General features: G+C 45.8%; 1 protein-coding gene across 2 annotated transcripts in view; it reads right to left on the bottom strand.

Annotated features, from left to right (window-relative positions):
* The window catches only part of NOTCH2 (notch receptor 2), a 129991-nt gene extending 112260 nt beyond the window's left edge, over window positions 1-17731 (bottom strand). For both annotated transcript variants that reach the window (XM_050962974.1, XM_050962975.1), the window contains exon 1: window positions 17635-17731. In XM_050962974.1, coding sequence (XP_050818931.1) covers window positions 17635-17716 — 82 coding nt within the window. In that variant the 5' untranslated portion in view covers window positions 17717-17731. The remainder of the gene's footprint in view (window positions 1-17634) is intronic.
* Window positions 17732-22795: the final 5064 nt, after the last annotated feature.

Here is a 22795-nt window from a genome sequence, read left to right as displayed (position 1 = left end):
TACTGATGGATCTAGAACAGTGGTTTTCAACCTTTGGTTCATGGACCCCTGGAGTTCACAGAATGTGTTTAGGATTTCCAAAGGGGCCCACGCCTCCATTTGAAATTTCTTGGGGGTCTGCGAATGAAAAAAAGATTGAAAACCTCTACAGAAAAATGGAAAGAGCATCTAAAATAAATATCACTTTGGAACAAAGGGAAAATATCTGGAGAAAGGATCAATACCTCATTTATTTGTGTATCCATTAAGGAAAACTACATAATATTTTACCAATGGTACATCACTCCATTTAAGCTAAGGAAAATATATAAAGGAGGAGTCACATGCTGGAAAAGATATGAAGGAATGGGGACGTCTCTGCATACAGAGTGGGAATGCCCTAAAATGTAGGGTAGGTGGGAAATACAGAAATAGAATTTAAGCTAACTAGTTAGGCTACTCACAAAACTCATGGTAAATCTATCAGATTACAGTTCAAAGAGTATTGGCTCCGGGAAGGACCCATTGGTAAACACAATTATTACTAGCAGCCAGATAGTGAGGTAGTTCACTTCTGGAAAATGACAGTTCTTCCAACAGTAGTGGCATGGAGAAATAAAGTAGAGAAAATCCTTTCAATGAAAAAATGGTAGCCTTATATCAGGATGAAGTCAATTTTAAAATTACTGGTTACCATTTTGGGAATCTGAATAAGCGAAATACAGATAAAGTGTTGCCAAAATGCAAATGCATCTTTAAAGGTAGCAGATATTGGTTATGAATAAGGTTTGTTAATACTTGTATGAAAAATTCACGTATGTTAATAATGACAATAATAAGTTTTTGAAGAGGGAAAGGCCTTTTAAATCAAACTGATTAAACTTTGTTTTGTTTCTGTAGAGACCTATTTAACTTCCGTGACTAACCAAGGATTAATTCACTCAAAACGTTAAATATTCCATATCTTCAAATGAGGTATTAAGAGATCACAACATCCTGTAGACCTCCAACAAAACTAGGAAGATTAGACTTTATATTCCTGATAGTTCTATGGAAAATCAAGCTGAATGCTTATTAAAAAGCCATTCCAGGCATTTTTTACCCTAAAGCAATAAAAAGAGCACAAGCCCAGTATTTTCAAATCTTTTGATCTCACTTAATATAGCAGACTGCAACTTCCTTCCACTGTGTTGATCTTCCTGGCTTCTTATGGTACTGTGAGCGTAAGGCAGGGGTCTCAAACTCAGTTTACCTTAGGCCCAATGCCAGTCCTCAAATCCTCCCAGTGGGCCAATGTCACTCATGCTGCCCAGAACCCACCCCCCAAAAACTCTGCCCCCCAAAAAAATCCACCTCCCACCTGCCTAAGGCTCTGGGACAGAGTTTGGGTGGGAGAGGAGGTCTGGAGTAGGGGATTGGGGTGCAGGCTCTCAGAGGGAGTTGCGTGCAGAAGGGGTGAGAGGTTGTCCTCTGAGAGGGAGTTTGGGTGGGGGAGGCAGTCAGGGTGCAGGCTCTGGGATGGAGTTTGGAGGCTGGGGTGTGTGTGGGGAAAGGGTGCAGGCTCTGGGAGGGAGTTTGGGGGCTGGGGGAGTGTGGAGAGGGGGTGCAGGCTCTGGGAGGGAGTTTGGCGGTAGGAGGATGAATAGTATTCCCCTACCCACACCAACATTACATGAGACTGATCAGTAAGGAAGGGGCGTAGCTACAGGTGGGCTGGAATTGGCACCAAGGCCCACCCAATCCAAGCCTGAGGTATGTCAGAGGCATACTCATGCTAGCTCAATGAAAAAAAAATAAAACAATATAGCCATGGAAGTGGTAGGAGGGACTGGTCACCATACGTCCATGCCATTTCAGATGCTGGGTACATACTCGGGGTGGCTAACCCCTCAAGCTGCTCATGATGCTCTGGCTACAACTTCTGTTTTTAGGCACTAGCCCAAGCAAAGCTAGTGCAGTTACATCTATGCAAGCTCAGTATCAACCCCCCAGCTTGAACGTAACCAGACTCTATGGGTATGTCGATACCACGTTCATGCTTCCAACTGCAATAGACAAACTTGTGCTAGCTCTGCTTGAACTAGCTTGCTAAAAATAGCTGGTCCTGAGATGGCATGGGCAGTGGCTCGTGCTAGCCACTTGAGTATGCTCCAGGGAGATTTGTACTTGCCAGCTAGTTAAAGCATAGCTAGTAAGTCTCCGTTTAGTTCAGCTGGTAAGCAGAAACACGCTCCCAGCTGCAGCTCAGACATACCCCAGGGTTCCCTTCCCAACACAGGACTCTCCCTTGGTAGACGTGCCAGGTTGGGCCGACAGGTGCTCCACAGTGTGGCGGGCAGAGAAGATGCAGAGCCAGGGGAGGAAGGAGCCTCTATCTGACTTCAGGGACCAGAACACAGCATGGCTGGGGCTTCGGTCTCCAACCCCGCAACAGGGCAGGGATTTATGCCAGAACAAGTGTTTCCCAGCTGCCTACAGGCACAGAAACACAGCCCAAGGCACTTCCCTTCCCCATCTTTCCTCTTTCTGCCTCCCTTTCTCTCCCCCAATCCTGGCCACCTTCCCAGACCCACTCATGGCTACACCCTGGGACAAACAAGACACATCCCCTACGCCCCACCACCCTCATGAAGGAAAGCGGAAGTTCAGTCTCCAAACTTGCAGGCCTGCCCTGAGGACAGATTATCGTCCAGCCGCCGTAAGTTGAGCCCACCCTATCCACACCCTTGCAGTAAGGTACTGAAAGACTATGAGTCCAGTGTAAATACACTGATGACATTCAGTTGTGTGTTTCCTTCATCAATGCAGCCCATGCCATCACCACAATTTTTCCAAGCAGTAGGAATGTCAGTGAAGGGCAGCTGGCTCAAACAGAACATGGGAAAAATGGAGATGTTACTAGAGAGAGGTAAGAAATTTGAGACACGAGAGAACATCAGTTCTTCCTTGAATCAAAGAATCCGAACAGTGCTCCTCAAGGTAGCCCTAGGGCCCTGCTGGATTTCCCTCTGCTCTGAGGCACTCATTGTATTAGAGGCAAGGAACACTTTCTACCACCTGGAGTGTGCTGAGCAGCAAAACTGCAGCTGCAGAACACCTTATTAGCGGAGATCAGACAGAGACCAGCTTTGCCCACGTTCAAGTAAAAAGCAATGTTTACCTCTTTGATAAAGAAGGCATTTGTGATGTTGCACTCCATACGTTTATGGAAATATGCTTATGAGTGTAAATATAATGTAACTGGAATATGCTTCATGCAAAAGGTCTCTTGTAAAATATCATTACAAAGCTTACAATCTACTGAGTGTGTTCATTCTATTTGTAGGAATGTACCACTCGTATCTAAAACTAGAAATATGAAGTATTACTCTGAGGTCCTATTGTAATTATGCAAAGTGTGGGCCATTAATGGGGGCTTAGGATCTTGATGGCTCCCATTAACTAGAACAATTGGTTGTAAATGGCTCTGTTTACTTGTAAGCCTTCCTGTGTTCCTGTGGGTCATACTGGAAAGAATGGAGACTTGGGGCCTCACAAGACATGTGACCATGTCATCTGGTACTGGAATCTACCTTAAACCTGAGGCTTTTTCATTTAGATAGAGAGGTGGTGACCCAGAGAGACAAAAGATTCCCGCCTTGTGCCAAAGCCATAAAAGGGGTTGGAACAAAACAAAGGGGGCTGCAGTCATGAGAAATCCCTTAGTTACCACCTGAGCTAGAACTAACAAGAACTGTACCAGGGGACGGGATTGGCCCCAGATTAAGAAGGAGTCTAGTCTGTGAAAGAAGTTTACTGGAACAACTCTGAGGGAGAGGTTTACCTGTATTCAGTTTCTTAAATGTATTAGGCTTAGACTTGTGTGTTTTGTTTTATTTTGCTTGGTAACTTACTTTGTTCTGTCTGTTATTATTTGAAACCACTTAAATCCTACTTGTTATACTTAATAAAATCACTTTTGTTTATTAGTAAACCCAAAGTAAGTGATTAATACCTGGGGGAGCAAACAGCTGTGCATCTCTCTCTTATCAGTGTTATAGAGGGCTGACAAAATATGTTTACCCTATATAAGCTTTCTACAGAGTAAAATGGATTTATTTGGGGTTTGTAACCCACTGGGAACTGGGTGTCTGGGTGCTGGAGATAGGTGACTTGCTGAGCAATTTTTGGTTAAAATCTGCAGCTTTGGGGCCGTGGACCAGACCTGGGTCTGTGTTGCAGCAGATTAGAATGTCTGGCTCAACAAGGCAGGGTTCTGGAGTCCCAAGCTGGCAGTGGAAAATGGGCTCAGAGGTGATTCCAGCACATCGTGTGAAGCCCCAAGGGGGTAATCTGTGACCAAACCCATCACAACATTCTTGCAGTAACAGTAGCTTCCCAGGTTGACAAATTGGGGAGAATGAAGAAGAAAACAGTAAAAGAACAATCTTGCATGCCAGAAACACAGGAAGTTGGGAGAAAATTGCCCTTTCTCCAATGTACAGTTACCAGTGATAGTAGGCATCTTACAAAAGGCTAAAAAATATTACATAAAGATGTGGCAACTGAAAGGTTGAAAGAACTCCAGAGGGATGGAACAGTACAGAGCTTTCTAAGAGAAGAGAGATAATCTAGAATTTTCAGCTGGCCTCTTAAATAACAATTCTTGACTTCATAGGAAAAGAGCAACACCACGATGAACCTTGCCTATAGTGCATCAAAGGCTAAATTGCTAAAGGACCTTTAAAAAAACCATACTGAGAGAAGAAAAGAACTTGCAGGGGCAGAAATCCTGTTTTTTGGATTAGGATTTAAGAGTCTAAGGGATGAACCCCTGACTACATCTAATGAAGCAAAGGTTTGTCCCACAAGCTCTCAGAACCAAGACCTTGGGTCCTGCAATCATCCCTCTTCAGCCTTCCTCTCAGTCACAGCTGGATAATCAGGCGCTGGTGAAGACCTATATTTTTGCCTTCCCATTTCTTCTGATCTGAGTTGGATCTTCATGAGTTTCTCATGAGGCATTGGGTACCCTGATTAGTAATGAAGAATATCTGATTTGAGCTTGAACTGCAGAACTGGAGACTGCTGCCCAAATTCCAGAACAGAAATTAAGGAATTCTTGTCCCCAATTCAGACACTTCAGCCACTGCCCATGGCATCACTTTAATGATCAAGATCAAATCAGATATTCTTCATTACTAATCAGAGCATCCAATGCCTTATGAGAAACTCATGAAGATCCAACTCAGATCAGAAGAAATGTGATTTGGACCCAGCCTGTCACTCTCTCAGTTGTATGAACGGCAAACCGCAGTAAGAGCCCCTTCCAAGCCCCTTTTCCCTGCAGCAACACACACGTCCTAACAAAACACATCCCTACCATCAGATGTAGAACTTCACAAATATCCCACCTGGACCAGACTGAAACTAGGGACCTAGAGGTGAGGAGCTCCATATCCAGATACCAATTCCATCATCCAGTCATCCTTAGATATTTTATAATTTATATACCATTACTGAACTGTTAGGACAAGATTTGCTTTTATCTTGATGACTGCTTCCCTGAATGGTTTATTTCGTTAAGAATGTAACCTACAGCAATCCCTTTATTAGCTATAAAGAATTAACTATAAAGAATACAAAAAGAACAAGGGACTGAATTATACGACTACAGTTTTTTTTTCAATAGATCTTGTCCTATTGCTATATCACCCTTATAGTCGTTGCTTCCCTGCATTCCCATAATTTTCAGACAGAAAGTGTTCTTCTAATACACAAAGCCAAAATACTATTTAAAAACTTAACAACCAAGTTACAACACAATGTATTTGGTTAAAACAGAAAAGCTTTAATAAAGTACCCTCATTCAGTGACTAACATTTTAGATAATTAAAGATCTCTAAAGAGAAACTGACGTCTCTATGAAAACTTCAAAAAAAACATTTGATGTAGAAATAATTATTCTTATATTGTTCTCTCCAAAATTTTCTGTCATTCTTTAGTGCTAATGTTAAAAAGGATTTATAAGAGTTTCTACCTCTCCAGAAAGCATAATCCAATGCTTGTCATCAGCATTATTTCCAATAGCAACTACCAGTGATGTCACAGATACAGGACTAAGATATCCCGCAGGGAAGAAATAGCAGAAGCTAATATACTACAGAGATACAAAGCTCCATTTTCATCCTTATACTCTTACAGGACATATGCTCTAGAAATAGAATATTTTCCAAATCGAGTGTTCGATTTTTTTCTGGAGATCTCAGAAGACTGACTGTGTGTTAAGTATGACACAGGCATTGTTTCTTCCAGAGGGGCTTTGACAAGATGCTGCCCTCCTGTTGACTTGACTCTTGCTGGCAAGATGACCTTTGAATGAGCTCATAGAAACTAAGAATATGTAACTACAAAGGGCTTTTTAACATAGATGCTTTGAAAAGTAGGCTCCCGTTTTCCAGCCCGGGTGACATGCCCTGAGGAGGAGTACGCAATGCCTCCAAGTTAATGGTCATCACTCCCAACAACATTCCTTAGATCCATGGATCCTAGCCAATAAGACAAACTTGAAATACAAGGGACTGAAGTGACATGCATCTAAAAATGATGTCCACTGGGTATTTTAGATAAAATTTCCTGTTCCAAAAGAAACAAGTGTTCTAAACTTTACTTGCCACTACATGCATCCGATGAAGTGGGTATTCACCCACAAAAGCTCATGCTCCAAAATGTCTGTTAGTCTACAAGGTGCCACAGGATTCTTTGCTGCTTTTACAGATCCAGACTAACACGGCTACCCCTTCTGATACTAAACTCTACTGTTGTCCTTTCACTGCCTCATAACTTGATAAACAATGTACATCCAAATTCCAGCTCTCTCAAGATCAATATAACCATGACAACATGGGTTACAGTGCAACGCCTTTTAACAAGCAAATTCAGCAAGACCATTCGCAAGACACAACTGTACTGCTCCCTTTCACAATATGAACATTGTTTCTGAAAATAGGATGTTGCAATCCTATGCAATGTCTATGAAAGAAAAGTGCCAGTTGATTTACAGTGTTAGTGATTTAAAGAGCACAAATAAAGAACAAAATTGATTAAGCTGACAAGAACTCCCTTATCCAACAAAAGAGACTCAAAAGCCAAAGGCCATCTCCCAAAACCAAGCATAACTTACCTCTTTACCCTTCTCATACCCCCTCCAAACTTATCTCAAGAGTTCAAGCCTTGGGATTGTTAGCAAGAGCATCCCAGCTGATATTAAATGCTTAGATGATGCATAATGAGAGAAAGGTATAAGGTAGCTATTCTCAAATAATGAAGGGTTTTGTAAATCTAAATCGCACTTTGAATTGCATCTGGAAACAAATGGATCGCTAATGAGGTCTACAAAAGTGCAAGGATACTACTTAGGCACACCACTCCTAAGTAAGCAGGCCACTAACTCTTGCAATAGCAGAAATTTCCAAGCGTCTTCCAGAGAAGCCCCATGGAGAATGCATTGCAGCAGTTCAATCTAGCTGTAACAAAGGTGTTGAGAACTATGGTAGGGTCTGCATCCAAGAGATAAGGAGGTAATCTCCTACACAGGAAAAATAAAACTGCCTATGTTTGCCTATTACTTGCAGCTGTCTGATCATAAAAGGCCCCCAAACTGTGAACATCAGTAACAATCATCAGATATATTCTCTCACTAGAAAAGGCAGATGTTCCTGACATCACCTCCATCTCCCGGAACCTACCATCACTTAAATCTTTTATAGATTGCACTTCAGCTCAGCCACTCATTCAAGCAGGAAAAGCAAGTCACTACACCACCTGCGTTGCATGAAAAGACAGAGCTGAGTAGTCCATATCATAACATCTATTTCATTCTGCATTAAGCAAAAAGGCTGACATCAGAAACTTGTGGGTTCCTTGCACAAGAACCCTTAAGGCAGTTAAATACTCATCCAAAAAGACTCTTTGAGTTGCTCCATTCTTTCCTCATGATAGTTCCAATCACAACTTCACTCCCAAGGACCACAAGTGGGTCAACATTAGAGCTGGCTGGAAATCTGACAAATAAGCTGATTTGTCAAAACTGAAACATTTTGCAGGAAAAGGTCAGTTTTGACAAAATTTTGACTCCATTTTTTTGAAAATTAAATTTTGAAATTGTCAAGACATTTTGTTTTGACAGTTTCAAAAAAATTCTGATATTTTTCAGTTCAAAATAACTTTTCACTTTGAAGTTTAAATTACAGTAAAAATAAAACACAGAGAACAGCTGACATCAAAGTGACCTGAACCAAAAAAAAATTTCAAATATTCGGCTTGTGAACATTTTAGAAATTTTGACTTTTCAGCCTGAGGCGGGAAAATTTTTACCTAGAAATTTTTCATAGGCAGGGAAAAGTATTTCTTGCCTAACACTGGTGAATATCACCTTGAGACCAATGCTATCATTGAAACATCAGCATCGACAACTAACCTTTATCTATCACTAGGAAGAGCTTCGACCAATAATGCAAGCTCAGTCTCTATACTATATCCAGATCTAAAACTGACTGAGAAATCTAGAAAAAGTCAGATGACATCAGATGATGCCAAGAGTTATTTTTCTCCTCAGCCTTCTTCAACCTTTTCCAGAGACTGAGGTCTAGAGAAGTTGGAAAAGTTTAGTGTCAAGAGATAGTGTTTCTCAAGCAAAAGTGGAAGAATCATTAGTTTGAGGAAAGCCAGCATCTTGCAACCCCACAAGGAGGCATTAGCTATCTCTGCAAATAATGGTCCTAACATCCACCACAGATTTACAACCAAGGACACTCGTCCTTTCAAGTCTGTAATCTAACCTCTCTAATCACTACTGAGCAAAACTGGCCAAAACATATTTGGGAAAATGTTTTTGCCTCCGCACATCAGGGCCGGCTCTAGGTTTTTTGCTGCCCCAAGCAAAACATTTTTGGCTGCACCCCACCCCGCCACACACCTTTTTTTTTTGGCTTTTACACAGTTTGCACTTTGCAGTTTTGTTCTGACTGTTTAAAATTTAAAAAAATGAAAACAGAGAATTTGTAGTTAGTGAAATAAAACCATTTCCTACTAGTGTAATTTTAACATTTAATTTTAATAAAAACACAATTATAAACAATTTGAGTTCAACTATACACTGTAATGAAAAACGTTACTGTCTTCCAGTTAATCATAAATTAAAAGAATTTATATGAACTGAATTTTCTGGTTTTTACACTTGCGTAGTCTTTTAATAAGTCAGTGAAATCTAATATTTTTGCAATAGTACTTTCAATTGAAATTAATGCGAGTCCTGACAAATGATTTTGAGACATTGTGGATCTCAAATAATTTTTTAGTAAATTTCAGTTTTGAGAAACTGCGCTCACCAGAAGCCACTGATACTGGTAATGTTAAAAAGAATGTGTAATGCTATAGCAGTGTTTGGAGTGAAAAAATCATTTCTTGCTATAAATTCTAATACTTTTAGAGGAGAAGTTCTAGGACTTATTAGCTCAGATAAAACTATTAATTCATTATACAATTATCAGTACTGAGTGCTAAATGTAGGTCTTGGCAGGGCTTCATGAGGTCTTCTTTGGAAAACCGATTTTTAATATTTCCAATATCGTATAAAAATGCAAAAGTTTTACAATGACCATGCAACTGACAAAATCTTTTTTCATTGGAAGGTATAGCTACATTCAAAATACAATAGAAACATTCAACTTTAAACCTTTCGTTTGGATCGAGAAAAGGATCATCATGAGCCTCATAACAAAACTGTCTTGTTTTTTTCCCCGAGGACGAATGAATTGTTGAGGTGCAAATGTCAGTTCAAAATCAAGATCCTCTGCTACTATTGCTGCTTCTTTGACAGTTTCTTCAAATCCTTCATCTGAACGGTATTTTTTTAAATATTCCAGTGTTTTATTCAAAATCATCTTTGCCTTGGATATGTCTATGGTTATGTTCTGCATAACTTTGATGGTCAAATTAATTTGATTTAGAATATTATGCCAACTAACCGTGCAACATGAAAATTGAAACTGCATCGTTTTCTGAGCCAACGTTTCAGCTTCAGTTCGAAATGAAGGATCATACGACAAGTCCTGGCTTATTTCGAATAGTGCATCATAAATCTCTCCTGATGAATACTGGAATGGTCTAATAGCGTTTATCCTGCTTTCCCATCTAGTTTGACTTAGAGGTTTAAGTGTGGGTTTTTGTTCAAGATGCTTCTTCAAGATTGCCCAATGGTGTGTGGAAGCACTAAAAAAGTTGTAAATTGTTTGGACTGTGGTAAAATATGAAATGGCACCTTTAGATGATTTGGCGGCATCACTAACAACCAGATTGAGCGAATGCACATGGCAAAGAATGAAAAAAGTTTGATTGTTTAAATTCAGTATTCTTTGCTGTACACCGGCATGTCGTCTTCGCATGTTTAAGCCGCTTTCGTACCCTTGGCCGCGCATATTTTCTAAAGGTATTCCACAGTGTTCCAGTCTCTGCAGAATTACATCTGTGAGGGCTTTCCCAGTAGTTTTGTTCACTGGTATAAATTCTAGAAAGTGTTCACAAATTCTCACTTCTGCATTTTCATCAATTTTCAGACATTGTAAAACTATTGACATTTGCTTGGTTTCGCTCAGATCTTGAGTACAATCAACTATAATTGAGTAAAATTTGGCATGTTTCAAATTTGGTAAAATTTCATTACGTACTCCATTCGAAATTAATTCTATTATCTCATTTTGTGTATTTTCATCCAAATAATGGGTGTGAATCTCTCCATCTTTCACTCTTCATACATGCTCAGCCATAACATTATCAAATTTTGCCAATAACTCAACCAATTGTAAGAAATTTCCATTGTTATTCTCGTATAAAATATCCCAGGATCCACGGAATGCGAGGCACTGTTCGGCTAGGAAATTAATGATTGTCAGTAAACATTCCAACACCACTGGGGAGGGAGGTGGCAGCCTCTGGGGCTCCAGCAAGCAGAAGCTCTCCAGGGGTCCCAGGGACCCTCCCACCCAGCCTGACTCTTACCTTACTAGTATCAGTCTATAAGGTGCCACAGGATTCTTTGCTGCTCTTACCTTACTGCGGATCTGGCCCGAGGTGGATTCATCTCCCATCACCACCACTCCTGTGGCTGGGGGGTTGGAGCTACTGCTGGATCCCAGCCCCGCTCGTCCTCGGTCTTCATCTTGGCCCCAGCACAAGTTCGGCTCAACCTGGGCTGCCGCTCTGCTTCCCTCTCCCCTCCCCTGGCAAGAGGCGGCGCAGAGGGGAGGAGGAGGCAGAGGCAGGGACAAGCTGAAGAGGAGCAGCCCGCCCGGGCACCATGTTCCACCTGTCCTTTGCAGCCAGGGCAGGGCTGCACTACCGGCTCCCACCTGGGGGGTGGCCGCTGACCGTGGGAGAGCTCCGGGGACAAGCCGAGGAGGAGCAGCCCGTCCTCTGCAGCTGAGGCAGGGCCGCACTACCAGCTCCCGCCACTCTCCCGTGGTCAGCGGCCGCCCCCTCCAGGCAGGAGCCAGTAGCGTTGCCCTGCCCCAGCTGCAGAGGATAAGCCGCTCCTCCTCGGCTTGTCCCTGCTGCTCTCCTGCGGTCAGCGGCCACATCTCTGGATCTTGACCACCTCGGGTGGGGGCGGTAAACAGGTAGGAGCCAGTAGCGTGGCCCTGCCCCAGCTGCAGAGGACGGGCAGCTCCTCCTCGGCTTATCCCTGCCGCTCTCCTGCGGTCAACAGCCACCCCTCTCAAACCTGAGGCAGTGTCCTGGGCTGGATCCTGACCGCCCTGGGTGGAGGCGGTAAACAGCTTCTTGTTCTGCCGCTGGAGTGTGGCGGGGCAGGGAGCTTGCTAAGTGGGGAGCGTGTTCCTGCTGCTCTCCCGTGGGCAGCGGCCACCCCCCGCAAGGCGCCATGTTCCACCAGTCCTTTGCAGCCAGGGCAGGGCTGCGCTACCGGCTCCTGCCTTTGGGGGGAGCAGCCACCGCCCACAAGAGAGCGTCAGGGACACGCTCCCCACTTAGCTGGCTCCCTGCCCCGCCGCACCCTGGCGGCAGAACAAGAAGCTGTTTACCGCCCCCACCCGGTGTGGTCAGGATCCAGCCCAGGACACTGCCTCAGGTTTGAGCTGGGGCCCTAGCATTATGCCGCCCCATATATTTTGCTGCCCCAAGCACCTGCTTGTTTAGCTGGTGCCTAGAGCCGCCGCTGCCAAACATAGCTCTACCACCATAGAGGAAGATAACCCAGTCAAAGTCAGGCTAATCCTATCCACAAAGTACATGGAATATTTCTCCCAGCAGGCAAGCATTGACTGTTTCCAGGTGTGGGCAGTTTACATTAATCAGACTACTCAGGGCCCAAGACTTTGAAGATGCACACCTTCACTCTTCACCACACCATGGCATAAAATTGCTGAAGTTCTCGCTTTCCATGCCACAACTGGTCAAACCCTAAGCACAATTTCCACACCCAGTGCCTTAATTTCTTCCGCCCACTTCTTTTGTCACGTCACCTGTATAACAAGGTTTTGCTTACAACACTCCTGCTAATACATCCTATAATGATGTTTGCTTTTTTGCCACAGTGGTACACTGTTGACGCATATTTAGCTTTGTGATCCACTATGACCCGCAGATCCCTTTCCGCAGTACTCCTCCCTAGGCAGTCGTTTCCCATTTTGTATGAGTACAATTGATTGTTCCTTCCTAAGTGGAATACTTCGCATTTGTCCTTGCTGAATTTCATTCTATTTTCTTCAGAGCATTTCTCCAGTTTGTCCAGATCACTCTGAATTTTAACCCTATCTTCTAAAGCACTTGTAACCATTCCCAGCTTGGTATCGTCCTCAAACTTTATAAGTGTACTCTCTATGCCTTTATCAAAATCACTGATGAAAATATTGAACAGAACTGGACCCAGAACTGACCCCTGCGGCATAGGCACCGACTCCATGGGTGCTGGAGCACCCATGGGGAAAAAATAGTCAGTGCTCTAGCCTCGGAGATCAGCACCTCTTCCTCCCCCACAGCACTTCTTGCCTGCCAGCAAGCTGCACTGATCAGCTCCTCCCCTCCCTCCAGCACCTCCCAGCTGCCGCGATCAGCTGTTCTGCGGTATGCAGGAGGCGCTGGGGATGGAGGGGAAGGAGCAGGGACTGGAAGAAGCGGGGGGCAGAACGAGGTGGGAAGGGGCAGAGGCAGAAAGAGGTAGGTGAGGGTGGGAAATTGGGGGAAGGGGTGGAGTGGGGGCGGGGCCTGGGGCAGAGCAGGGATAGAGCACACACACGCCCAGGAACAGAGGCAGTTGGCACCTATGCCCTGTGGGACCCCACTTGACAAGAGCAATGGTCTTAAATTGCAGCAAGGGTGATCCAGGTTGGCCATTAGGAAAAACTTAACTGTCATGGTAAACGCTGGAATAAATTGCCTAGGGAGGTTGTGGAAATCTCCATTACTGGAAATTTTTAAGAGCAGGTTAGACATGAGTGCAGGAGACTGGACTAAATGACCTCTCAAGGTCCTTTTCAGTCCTATGATTCTACGGCGACCTGTGAGGATGGCATCAACGAATGAGAAATTTAGAATTCATTATATTGATAATAAAGAACAAAAGATTGATTAGTGTACTGCAGGCCATCAACAAATTAATCTACCAAAAAGATTGCTTCTCAGAGAGTTATGAAATCCAACAGCAACTATCACTCTCAAGACATTGTCAACTATACTCTCCATCTGGACCAGAACACAGGTGCAACCTGACCTCTCCCAACAGTCTCAAGAAAGTAATAGTGCAATGATGAAAAATAGTGCGATCTTCAGCTCTGAAGACCTGTTCACATTATTTATATCTTAAATATTTACTAAACACATAGTTTAAAAGATTCAAAGTAATTTTAAGAAGTCTGTGTGTCTCCAAGTAGCTAGAACTACAGTCTCAATGTGCTGTAATATTTATACCGCTTACTGTATTTTTCATTCCATGCATCTGATGAAGTGGGTTTTAGCCCACAAAAACTTATGCCCAAATATATTTGTTAGTCTCTAAGGTGCCACAAGGACTCCTCGCTGCTTTTGTCTCAATAGGGGTCTTTAATTTAATAACTTAAAAAACTGTGTTTCTCAAAGCCTAGTTCTTTTTGTTCTAGTTTTTTCCTTTAGAAAGCAATGGGAATTACAGCATTTCAGTTGTTTTGTTTTTATTTTGCTAATTTATCAAGTGTTCTTATTTTTAGAGAACCTAACCATTTTCAAGTGATTTTTCAATGTTTCCAAATTAAATTAAAGCGCAACCTTTTAATCATTCCTTTAAACAATATATGTTCAAAAGCAGGGGCTTCCGATTATTTATTCATTATGTGTTTAAGACACCTACTGAAATGAAATTACACCTCTACCCTGATATAACGCTGTCCTCGGGAGCCAAAAAATCTTACTGCGTTATAGGTGAAATCGCGTTATATCGAACTTCCTTTGATCCGCCAGAGTGCACAGCCCCACCCCCCCGGAGCACTGCTTTACCGCGTTATATCCAAATTTATGTTACACCGGTTCATGTTAAATCGGGGTAGAGGTGTACTAGTCTTATTACTCAGAAGTTTCCTTTAACCAGTTCAACATTCCCAGTATTGTACACCAAACAATGCTCTTAAATACTTTGTTTTCACACCTCAACTGCTAGAACAGGGCCTCATCCTCCCTGATTGAACTGACCTCGTTATCTCTAGCTTGCTTGCTAGCACACATATATATACCTGCCCCTGGATATTTCCATTACATGCATCTGAGGAAGTGGGTATTCACCCACGAAAGCTCATGCTCCAAAACCTCTGTTAGTCTATAAGGTGCCACAGGATTCTTGCTGCTTTCTTGGGTTCAGTTGTAACATAGATATGCCCAGGCAGGTATATTACATCTGTGTCTAACCATCTTCTTGATAATTCATCGTAGGGGGTCGTGCACGGTCTCTGTCACAAACTAAGAACTAGCTGATCGCCATAGTTATTGGGAATTGTACAGTAAATATTTTAAGAGAGATGTAAAATGTAGACTATTCTGTTCCAAAACTGTATGAGGTGAAACATGTCACCTGAGGAGGGGTGGGTCTCAGAGCTAAGTCAATCAAGAGTGAGAGCAGTCAACAACTTTCAACCTGATGTAATACAGCCCTGTATTTACAGGCTGGATCAAATGCAGGCTTGAGCATTTACAAAGACAAAGAATCCCAAGAAGAGACTGAATAAGGGATCCAGGGCTCAGCTGAAGTTAATGAAACACCCTGAATCTGAAAAGGGACAAAAGTCTGGAATCGTATCAGAGACAAAGAAAAGGCACAAGACATTATCCATTACAGAGGCAACACTCTGCCAGCGTGAGTGTTTCATGAAAAGTAGATCCTAGCTCTCTAGACTGGACAAGTGCTGTAAGGACTGAACACTGGGAAAAAATACCTTATTAGATTGGAACAGAACTTATTAAAAATGATAGGCTCTAGATTTGCATTTCAAGTAATCTCATGTTTCCAATCCTTTTGCTTGTATCTATTTTGGATCTTTATCTTAGGCCACGTCCAGACTAGGAATTAAAATCGATTTTAGATACGCAACTTCAGCTACGAGAATAACGTAGCTGAAGTCGAATTTCTAAAATCGAGGTACTCACCAGTCTGGACGGCGCGGCATCAATGTCCGCGGCTCTCCGCGTCGATTCCGGAACTCCGTTCGGATTGATGGAGTTCCGGAATCGATGTAAGCGCGCTCGGGGATCGATACACCGCGTCCAGACTAGACGCGATATATCGATCCCCGAGCAATCGATTTTAACCTGCCGATGCCGCGGGTTAGTCTGGACGAGGGCTTAGAGTTGTTAAATAAATTCTATTTGGATTTACTATAGACATGACTTGCCTTACACTAAAGCAAGCGTTGAACCGAGGTGAAGCTAGTGAACTGGGGGGCACTGCTTCCCTGGAAGCAGTGGAATATGGTACACTGTGTGGGTATCCAGAAGATAATGGACTAGGCCCTTGAGTGTATCAAGGTGGGGCATGCTAATTATCAGCCACTAGAGCAAAAGAGTGGGGTTCATGGAGCCTGGAGCAGAGTACTTGTCCTCCCCAGTGGCTGGCAGATTTGAGAGAATTTTTCCCTTATTGGGCACAGACAAGATTGTCTCATGCTGTAAGCAGATGGTAGTGATTCATCCTGCTTACACACTCAGATACCCCAATAGCGTCACAACTATAACATGCTAAACACACTAAAGTAAATGAGAACAGAGGGTGCTCAGCACCTCCCAGGACAAACCCCGCCAGAGCTGGTTATCTATGGCCCTCAAGTGGTAGTCTGCTCTTCTTCAAGGGGTACCTTAAAGTCAAAACTATTATTTTAATTCCCTGTGTTGCAACCATGAACACCTTACATTAACAATGGATTAAATTTACAGATCTCATGGAGCTTTCATTATTTACTCTGTGCTTCCTTAGCCAAAATAAGAGACTAAAGCAGGGATTGGCAACCTCTGAGAAGTGGTGTGCCGAGTCTTCATTTATTCACTCTAATTTAAGGTTTCACATGCCAGTAATACATTTTAACATTTTTAGAAGGTCTCTTTCTAGAAGTCTATAATATATAACTAAACTATTGTTGTATGTAAAGTAAATAAGGTTTTTAAAATGTTTAAGAAGCTTCATTTAAAAATAAATTAAAATGCAGAGCTCCTCAGACCGGTGGCCAGGACCCAGGCAGTGTGAGTGCCACTGAAAATCAGCTCGCGTGCTGCCTTCAGCACCCATGCCATAGGTTGCCTACCCCTGGACTAGAGTTTTTCCACTTTAATTTCTAGTCAGATATCCCGCCTGGCTTTCATGCACTGGCACCACCGAGTTGTGTTTGCTTAGTAAACACTGCAGGGAACCCAATGTAGCATCCCAACACAAAGCTGCCCCTATTGATTTTTAGAGTTTCATTAACACATCCCTATTTGTATTGAGGCAGGCTGGCAGTCTTCCCCCCCACCCCCATCTCCCTGTCTGAGGGGCTGGCAGTGGGCACTCTCCTCCTTCCATAAGGATCCTCGCTGGCCGGATGCGGGGGGCTAGCCTGGGGAGTTTCAGGGGTGTTGGTGAAGCCCCATCGCACACTTTCCAGGCCTGGCAGCAACCCCTGGGACAGGGAGGAGCAGAGCTCAGACTCCAAGGACACAAAGCAGGGGACCTAGGATGAAGGGGGAGGAGTGAGCTCCCCAGAGACCCCCAAACCAGAGACCGCAAAGCAATGGGGCAAGAGCGAGCCCCCTAAAGGCCGCCCCACAGCAGGGGGACTACAAAACACGGGGCGGAGATGGACCCTAGAGACCCCTGCACCAAAGAGACCCCAAGGCAATGGAGCGGAGCGGAGCGGAGCAGAACCCCCCCCCCCCCACTGAGGGGAATCCAGGACACCGGGGAAGGGCAGAGACCCCGTACCGAGAGGAGCCCAGACAATGGAGCAGGGACAGTCCGCTGAAGGGCAGGGCAGAGAGACTCCCGCGCCGCGGAGCCCGACATGGCACAGGCTCCGCCCTCACCACCAGAAACCCCCGGCCCCGGGCAGGGCAACCGCCCCATCCCCTCGGCGCGCCCCCTAGCGGAGGCAGCCCCCGACCCGCACTCACCCGCCGCCGGCTCCCCGCGGCTCAGCAGCAGCAGCAGGAGCAGGAGCAGGAGCGCCCTGAGCTCCGGGCCAGGCCCCCGCATCGCCCCCCGAGCCCGCGCCGGAGCCAGCCCGGCAGCGAAGCGGCGGCTCGGGGCCGCGCGGAGGGATCTTCCGGCACCGCCGCGCGGAGAGACTCGGCTTCGTACGGCCTGGCGTCTGGCCCTCCCCCGCTTCCTGCGCGGTCAGGCGGCTCCGCCGGTGGGGACCGCGGCGCAGCCCGCCGGGAGCGGCCGCTAGAGGGCGCCGGGCCGGGAGGCGGAGAGCCCGCGAGCACCCGGCCTGGACGCCCTGTGAGGAGAACTAGACGTCCCCCGCCTGGAGCTCTACGGGGGAGCGCGGAGGGGGAACTGGACAGCCCTCCCCCAAGACAGGGAGCCCTCCTGGGGGAGCCAGGCCAGAAGGGAACTAGACAGACACCCCCCCAACAGGCACCCCATGGGGCGGTGGGGGGAGCCAGCTGGCCTCCCCCCAAGACAGGGAGTCCTATGGGGCGAGGGTCAGAAGGGAATTAGAGGCTCTCCCCGTAAGTCAGGGAGCCCTTTGGGCAGGGGAACCCGACAGGTCAGCTGTACAGGGAACATGACTCCAGGCTGTGAGGCACCTGACTATCTGCCATGGCAACACAAGCCTTGCCCTCCAGGCCTCATCAGCATCCCATCTGCAGATTAGCACGCATCCTCCCAGCCTCTCCCTGGAGGGTCCAGTCCCTGGTCTCACACGATTCCCAGCTCCGCTGTTCCCAAAGGAACTGTATTCTCCAGCTTAGTCTGACTCCCACCTCAGGTCAGCGCTTGGCTTCACATACAGCACTTAGACATGTTTACAGTGAAAGTAAGTACAAGTTTATTTAACAATGAGTAGAGATTCAAGTGAAAGCAAGTAGTAGTATTGGAAACATAGCTACATATAAAATAACACATTCTAGAGCCTAGACCAAGGGTTCTCAAACTGGGGGTTGGGACCCCTCAGGGGTTCATGAGGTTATTACATGGAGGGATTGCAAGCTGTCAGCTTCCACCCCAAACCCTGCTTTGCCTCCAGCATTTATAATGGGGTTTATATGTTTAAAAAAGTGTTTTTAATTTATAAGGGGGGGTTGCACTCAAAGGCTTGCTATGTGAAAGGGGTCACCAGTACAAAAGTTTGAAAACCACTGGCCTAGACTTTTTTTTTTTTTTTTTTAAATAGGAGATATATCCCCCTGCCTTCATTAGTAGGACCAAGTACTGATTTTTGCCCCAGATCCCTAAGTAGCCCTCTCAAGGACTGAGCTCACAACCCTAGGTTTAGTAGGCTAATGCTCAAACCACTGAGCTATCCCTCCCCTTTGCTTAATTAGATACTTTCCTCCTGTCTTATAGAGCAGGGGTGGGCAAAGTTTTTGGCCTAAGGACCACATGGACCACATCTGCGTATAAAAATTGTATGGCAAACCATGAATGCTCACCAAATTGGGGGTTGGGGTGTTGGAGGAGGTGAGGGCTCCGGCTGGGCATGCAGGCTCTGGAGTAGGGCCAGAAATGAGTTCAGAAAGTGGAAGGGGACTCCAGGCTGGGGGCAGGTGAGGGCTCTGGCTGGGGGTATGGGCTCTGGGGGAAGGCTGGAGATGAGGGGTTTGGGGTGCAGGAGGGGGCTCTGGGCTGGGACTGAGGGGTTCAGAGGGCTGGGGGTATGGGCTCTGGGGGAGGGCTGGAGATGAGGGGTTTGGGTTGCAGGAGGGGGCTCTGGGCTGGGACTGAGGGGTTCAGAGGGCAGGATGGGGATCAGGGCTGGGGCACAGGGGGGAGTGAGGGCTCCAGCTGGGGGTGCAGGCTCTGGGGTGGGGCTGGGGATGAGGAGTTTGGTGTGCAGGAGGGAGATCAGGGCTGGGGCAGGTGGTTGGGGCACAGGGAAGAAGCTTGGGGTGCAGGCTCTGGGCAGCACTTACCTCAAGCAGCTCCCTGAAGCAGCAGCATGTCCCTCCTACAGTTCCTACACAGAGGCGCAGCCAGATGGCTCTGCGCACTGCCCTGTCCGCAGGTGCCACCCCTGCAGCGCCCAGAAGCAGCTGCATGCCCACGTACAACTCCTATGCGGAGGCATGGCACCAGCCATGCAGCTCTGCACGCTGCCCCATCCATAGGTGCCGCCCCTGCAGCTCCCATTGCCCACAGTTCCAGGCCAATGGGAGCTGCGTGGGGTGGCACTTGGGGTGGGGGCAGTGTGTGGAGCCCCCTGGTTTCCCCTACACATAGAAGCTGGAGGGAGGATATGCCGCTGCTTCCGGGAGCTGCGTGGCAACCCCTCAACCCCGCTCCCCAGCTGGAGCACCACAGTGGGGCAAGCCCAGACCATGCTCCCCAGCGGGAGCTCCAGGGCTGGATTAAAAGGCCTGAGGAGCTGGACACGGCCCACGGGCCGTAGTTTTCCCATCCCTGTTATAGAGCAATGCTCATCCAAAGTCCTTCCAGTGTTTTAAAGGCAGGCTTAGTCCTGATCCTTTTTCCATGAGATGAGTCACACTGCCTGCTTCTCTCCTCTAGATATTACCCAACACTCAATTCTCTTTACTCCTAAACAGCATCCCCTCCTACAGTTTATTTCTTCCTGTAAGTTTCCTGTCTTGAAGATTTCACAATCTCTTGATTAGCATTTTGATTCAGCATGGAAACAGGCATACATTGTGAGACATGCAAGGCCCAATATGCACCTGACCATGCAGAGAGAGAAGTGTTTGTTGCCTCCTGCTTGAAAGGAACCTCATAGACATGTCACCTCCTGGTTAAACAGTTTTGAGAACACATAATATTTTAGGAGTTTTGTCTAAACAGAGTAAGTATGCCCAGTGGTCTGTGATGGGATGTTAGATGAGTTGGGATCTGAGTTACTACAGAGAATTCTTTCCTGGGTGCAGGCTGGTGAGTCTTGCCCACATGCTCAGGGTTTAACTGATCACCATATTTGGGGTCGGGAAGGAATTTTCCTCCAGGGCAGATTGGCAGAGGCCCTGGAGGTTTTTCGCCTTCCTCTGCAGCATGGGGCACGGGTCATTTGCTGTAGGATTCTCTGCAGCTTGAGGTCTTCAAACCACAATTTGAGGACTTCAATAACTCAGACATAGGTTAGGGGTTTGTTATAGAAGTGGATGGGTGAGATTCTGTGACCTGCATTGTGCAGGAGGTCAGACTAGATGATCATAATGGTCCCTTCTGACCTTAAAGTCTCTGAGTCTATCCGTCCATACATTTTACATTGATTTTGATTTCCCATGGCTCTTGATACAGACCTCACATGCCACCTGTTAGTGAAGTAAGCATATATCTGACACTCACCCTTTCATCCAGCTGTGATGTCACCAGGAACCTCAGCTCCAGCATCTCCTACTGGTCATCTGCCTCTGGCTCCACCTCTTCCATGGCTCAAACCTCCAGCCAACTCAAAGTTCAAACGTCTTCCAGCGTATCAAGAACAAATTCAAATGAATCTGGGTAATTCTGCTGCTGTTTGAGCTACTGAAGTCTTCTCCTTCTATTTGCAAAATCCTAGATCTCAGGACTTCCCTTGCAGGAGCCTATGCTGCCAGTAGCGTGCTGCCCCCATTATATACCGTCTGTTACCCAAACCCCAAGTTTCAGGCTGCTGCAGAGTATGTCTACACTGCAATAAAACACTTGCAGCTGGCCCATGTCAGCTGACTCAGGCTCCTGGGCTACAGTGCTATAAAACTGCATTACAGACATCCAGGCTTAAGCTGGAGTCTGGGCTCTAGGACCCTCCTTCCTCATAGGATCCCAGAGCCCAAGCTCCAGCCTGAGCCCAGATGTGTACCCTGCAATTTTATAGTCCTACAGCCAAGTCCCACGAGCCTGAGTCAGCTGACACAGGCCAGCTGTACGTGTCAGTATACCCAGAGAGACTTGTCTCTTCCAAAGTCTCCCCAACTGAGCTCCTCCAGTCTACTTATTATGGCTTAGCTCCACCCTTTCTGGCCAGGAAACAATTAGCTATTCCCTTTCCTAGGTACAGACCATGACTAAGTGAGTATATTTCCTACCCCTGTAGGTGATGAGGTGAAGACCCATCACATATCCATCCCTCTTCAAGGTAGTACCTATCACGGTTCTTTCTCTGCTACTGTATGGGGCTCTGCAGTCACTCCAGCTTTTTCCTCTAAGTTATGTACCTGGGTGAACAAATGACTTTCATCTAGCACATCTTCATAATGCTCTTTCCAGTATTTTCTATCTTGCATATGTATTTGCAGGGCCTCCTCTGCAGTGTTCTCTTGAAGTTTTCAGATCTGTGTACTCCCAACAACTGGTCCAGCCTTCTGCAGGTCACCTTTGGGGCAGTAGGTTCAAATTCATTTCATATGGTGGCCTGATCCGATACCCCATCACTTGGCAATGGCCACATTCAGCAAAAGTGATTAAAATAGAAATAGATAAAGATAAAGCATGGTGGTAATTACTTTATTTAAATTTTTATTTGAAGGGGAGTCTGCCTGTCTACCTGCCACAATTGGCATTCACCCTTTGACTTATTTGGAATTTCTTTTTCTTTGACTGGCCAGGTTGGAGTATCTACTCTCCAGCTGGTGTGTAAGCACTCTTCAGTGTCATTTCCACTTTCCTGGATATGTACCAACTTCCACCAGACTTGTACAGTACTTCTCATTACCTCATGCTAGCTGACTGTGCATGAGAGGTCAGGATTCATAGGTCAGGGTGACGTTGTGGCATCATCTGTTTGATGGGCAGATCTGGTGTAACAGCTGGCTCTGGCAGAGAACACTGCCTGAGATCTCAGGAGAACATGCACATAATAGAGGTCACTCAGATGCTGAACAATTTCAAAATACTTGCAAAGAGTCAAGAAACCAGTAAAAACTCCTCATGTAAGACACTAGGCTGAGAAACTTCCTGGGGAAAGGGACAAAACATAAGAACTAACCAGCACATCATCTGAGCCCTGAACCTCTTCCCTCAGTAGGCAAAGCTTCCATAGACTGGAATGGTGGATCAGATTCCAGGCAGAGAAGACTGTTTGTGCTGAAGAATCCTGTTCCCTGAGAGAGGAACTGTGGAGAGCATACTCTGAATCCTGCTCCTCTGGAAAAAAACTCACTGACCCTCTTCCCC

This window comes from Gopherus flavomarginatus, chromosome 7 (genome assembly GCF_025201925.1).
Source record: "Gopherus flavomarginatus isolate rGopFla2 chromosome 7, rGopFla2.mat.asm, whole genome shotgun sequence".
In the NCBI taxonomy this organism is placed as follows: Eukaryota; Metazoa; Chordata; order Testudines; family Testudinidae; genus Gopherus; species Gopherus flavomarginatus.
The sequence above is the reverse complement of the archived record's forward strand: the minus strand, read 5'-3'. Positions and strand labels throughout refer to the sequence as shown.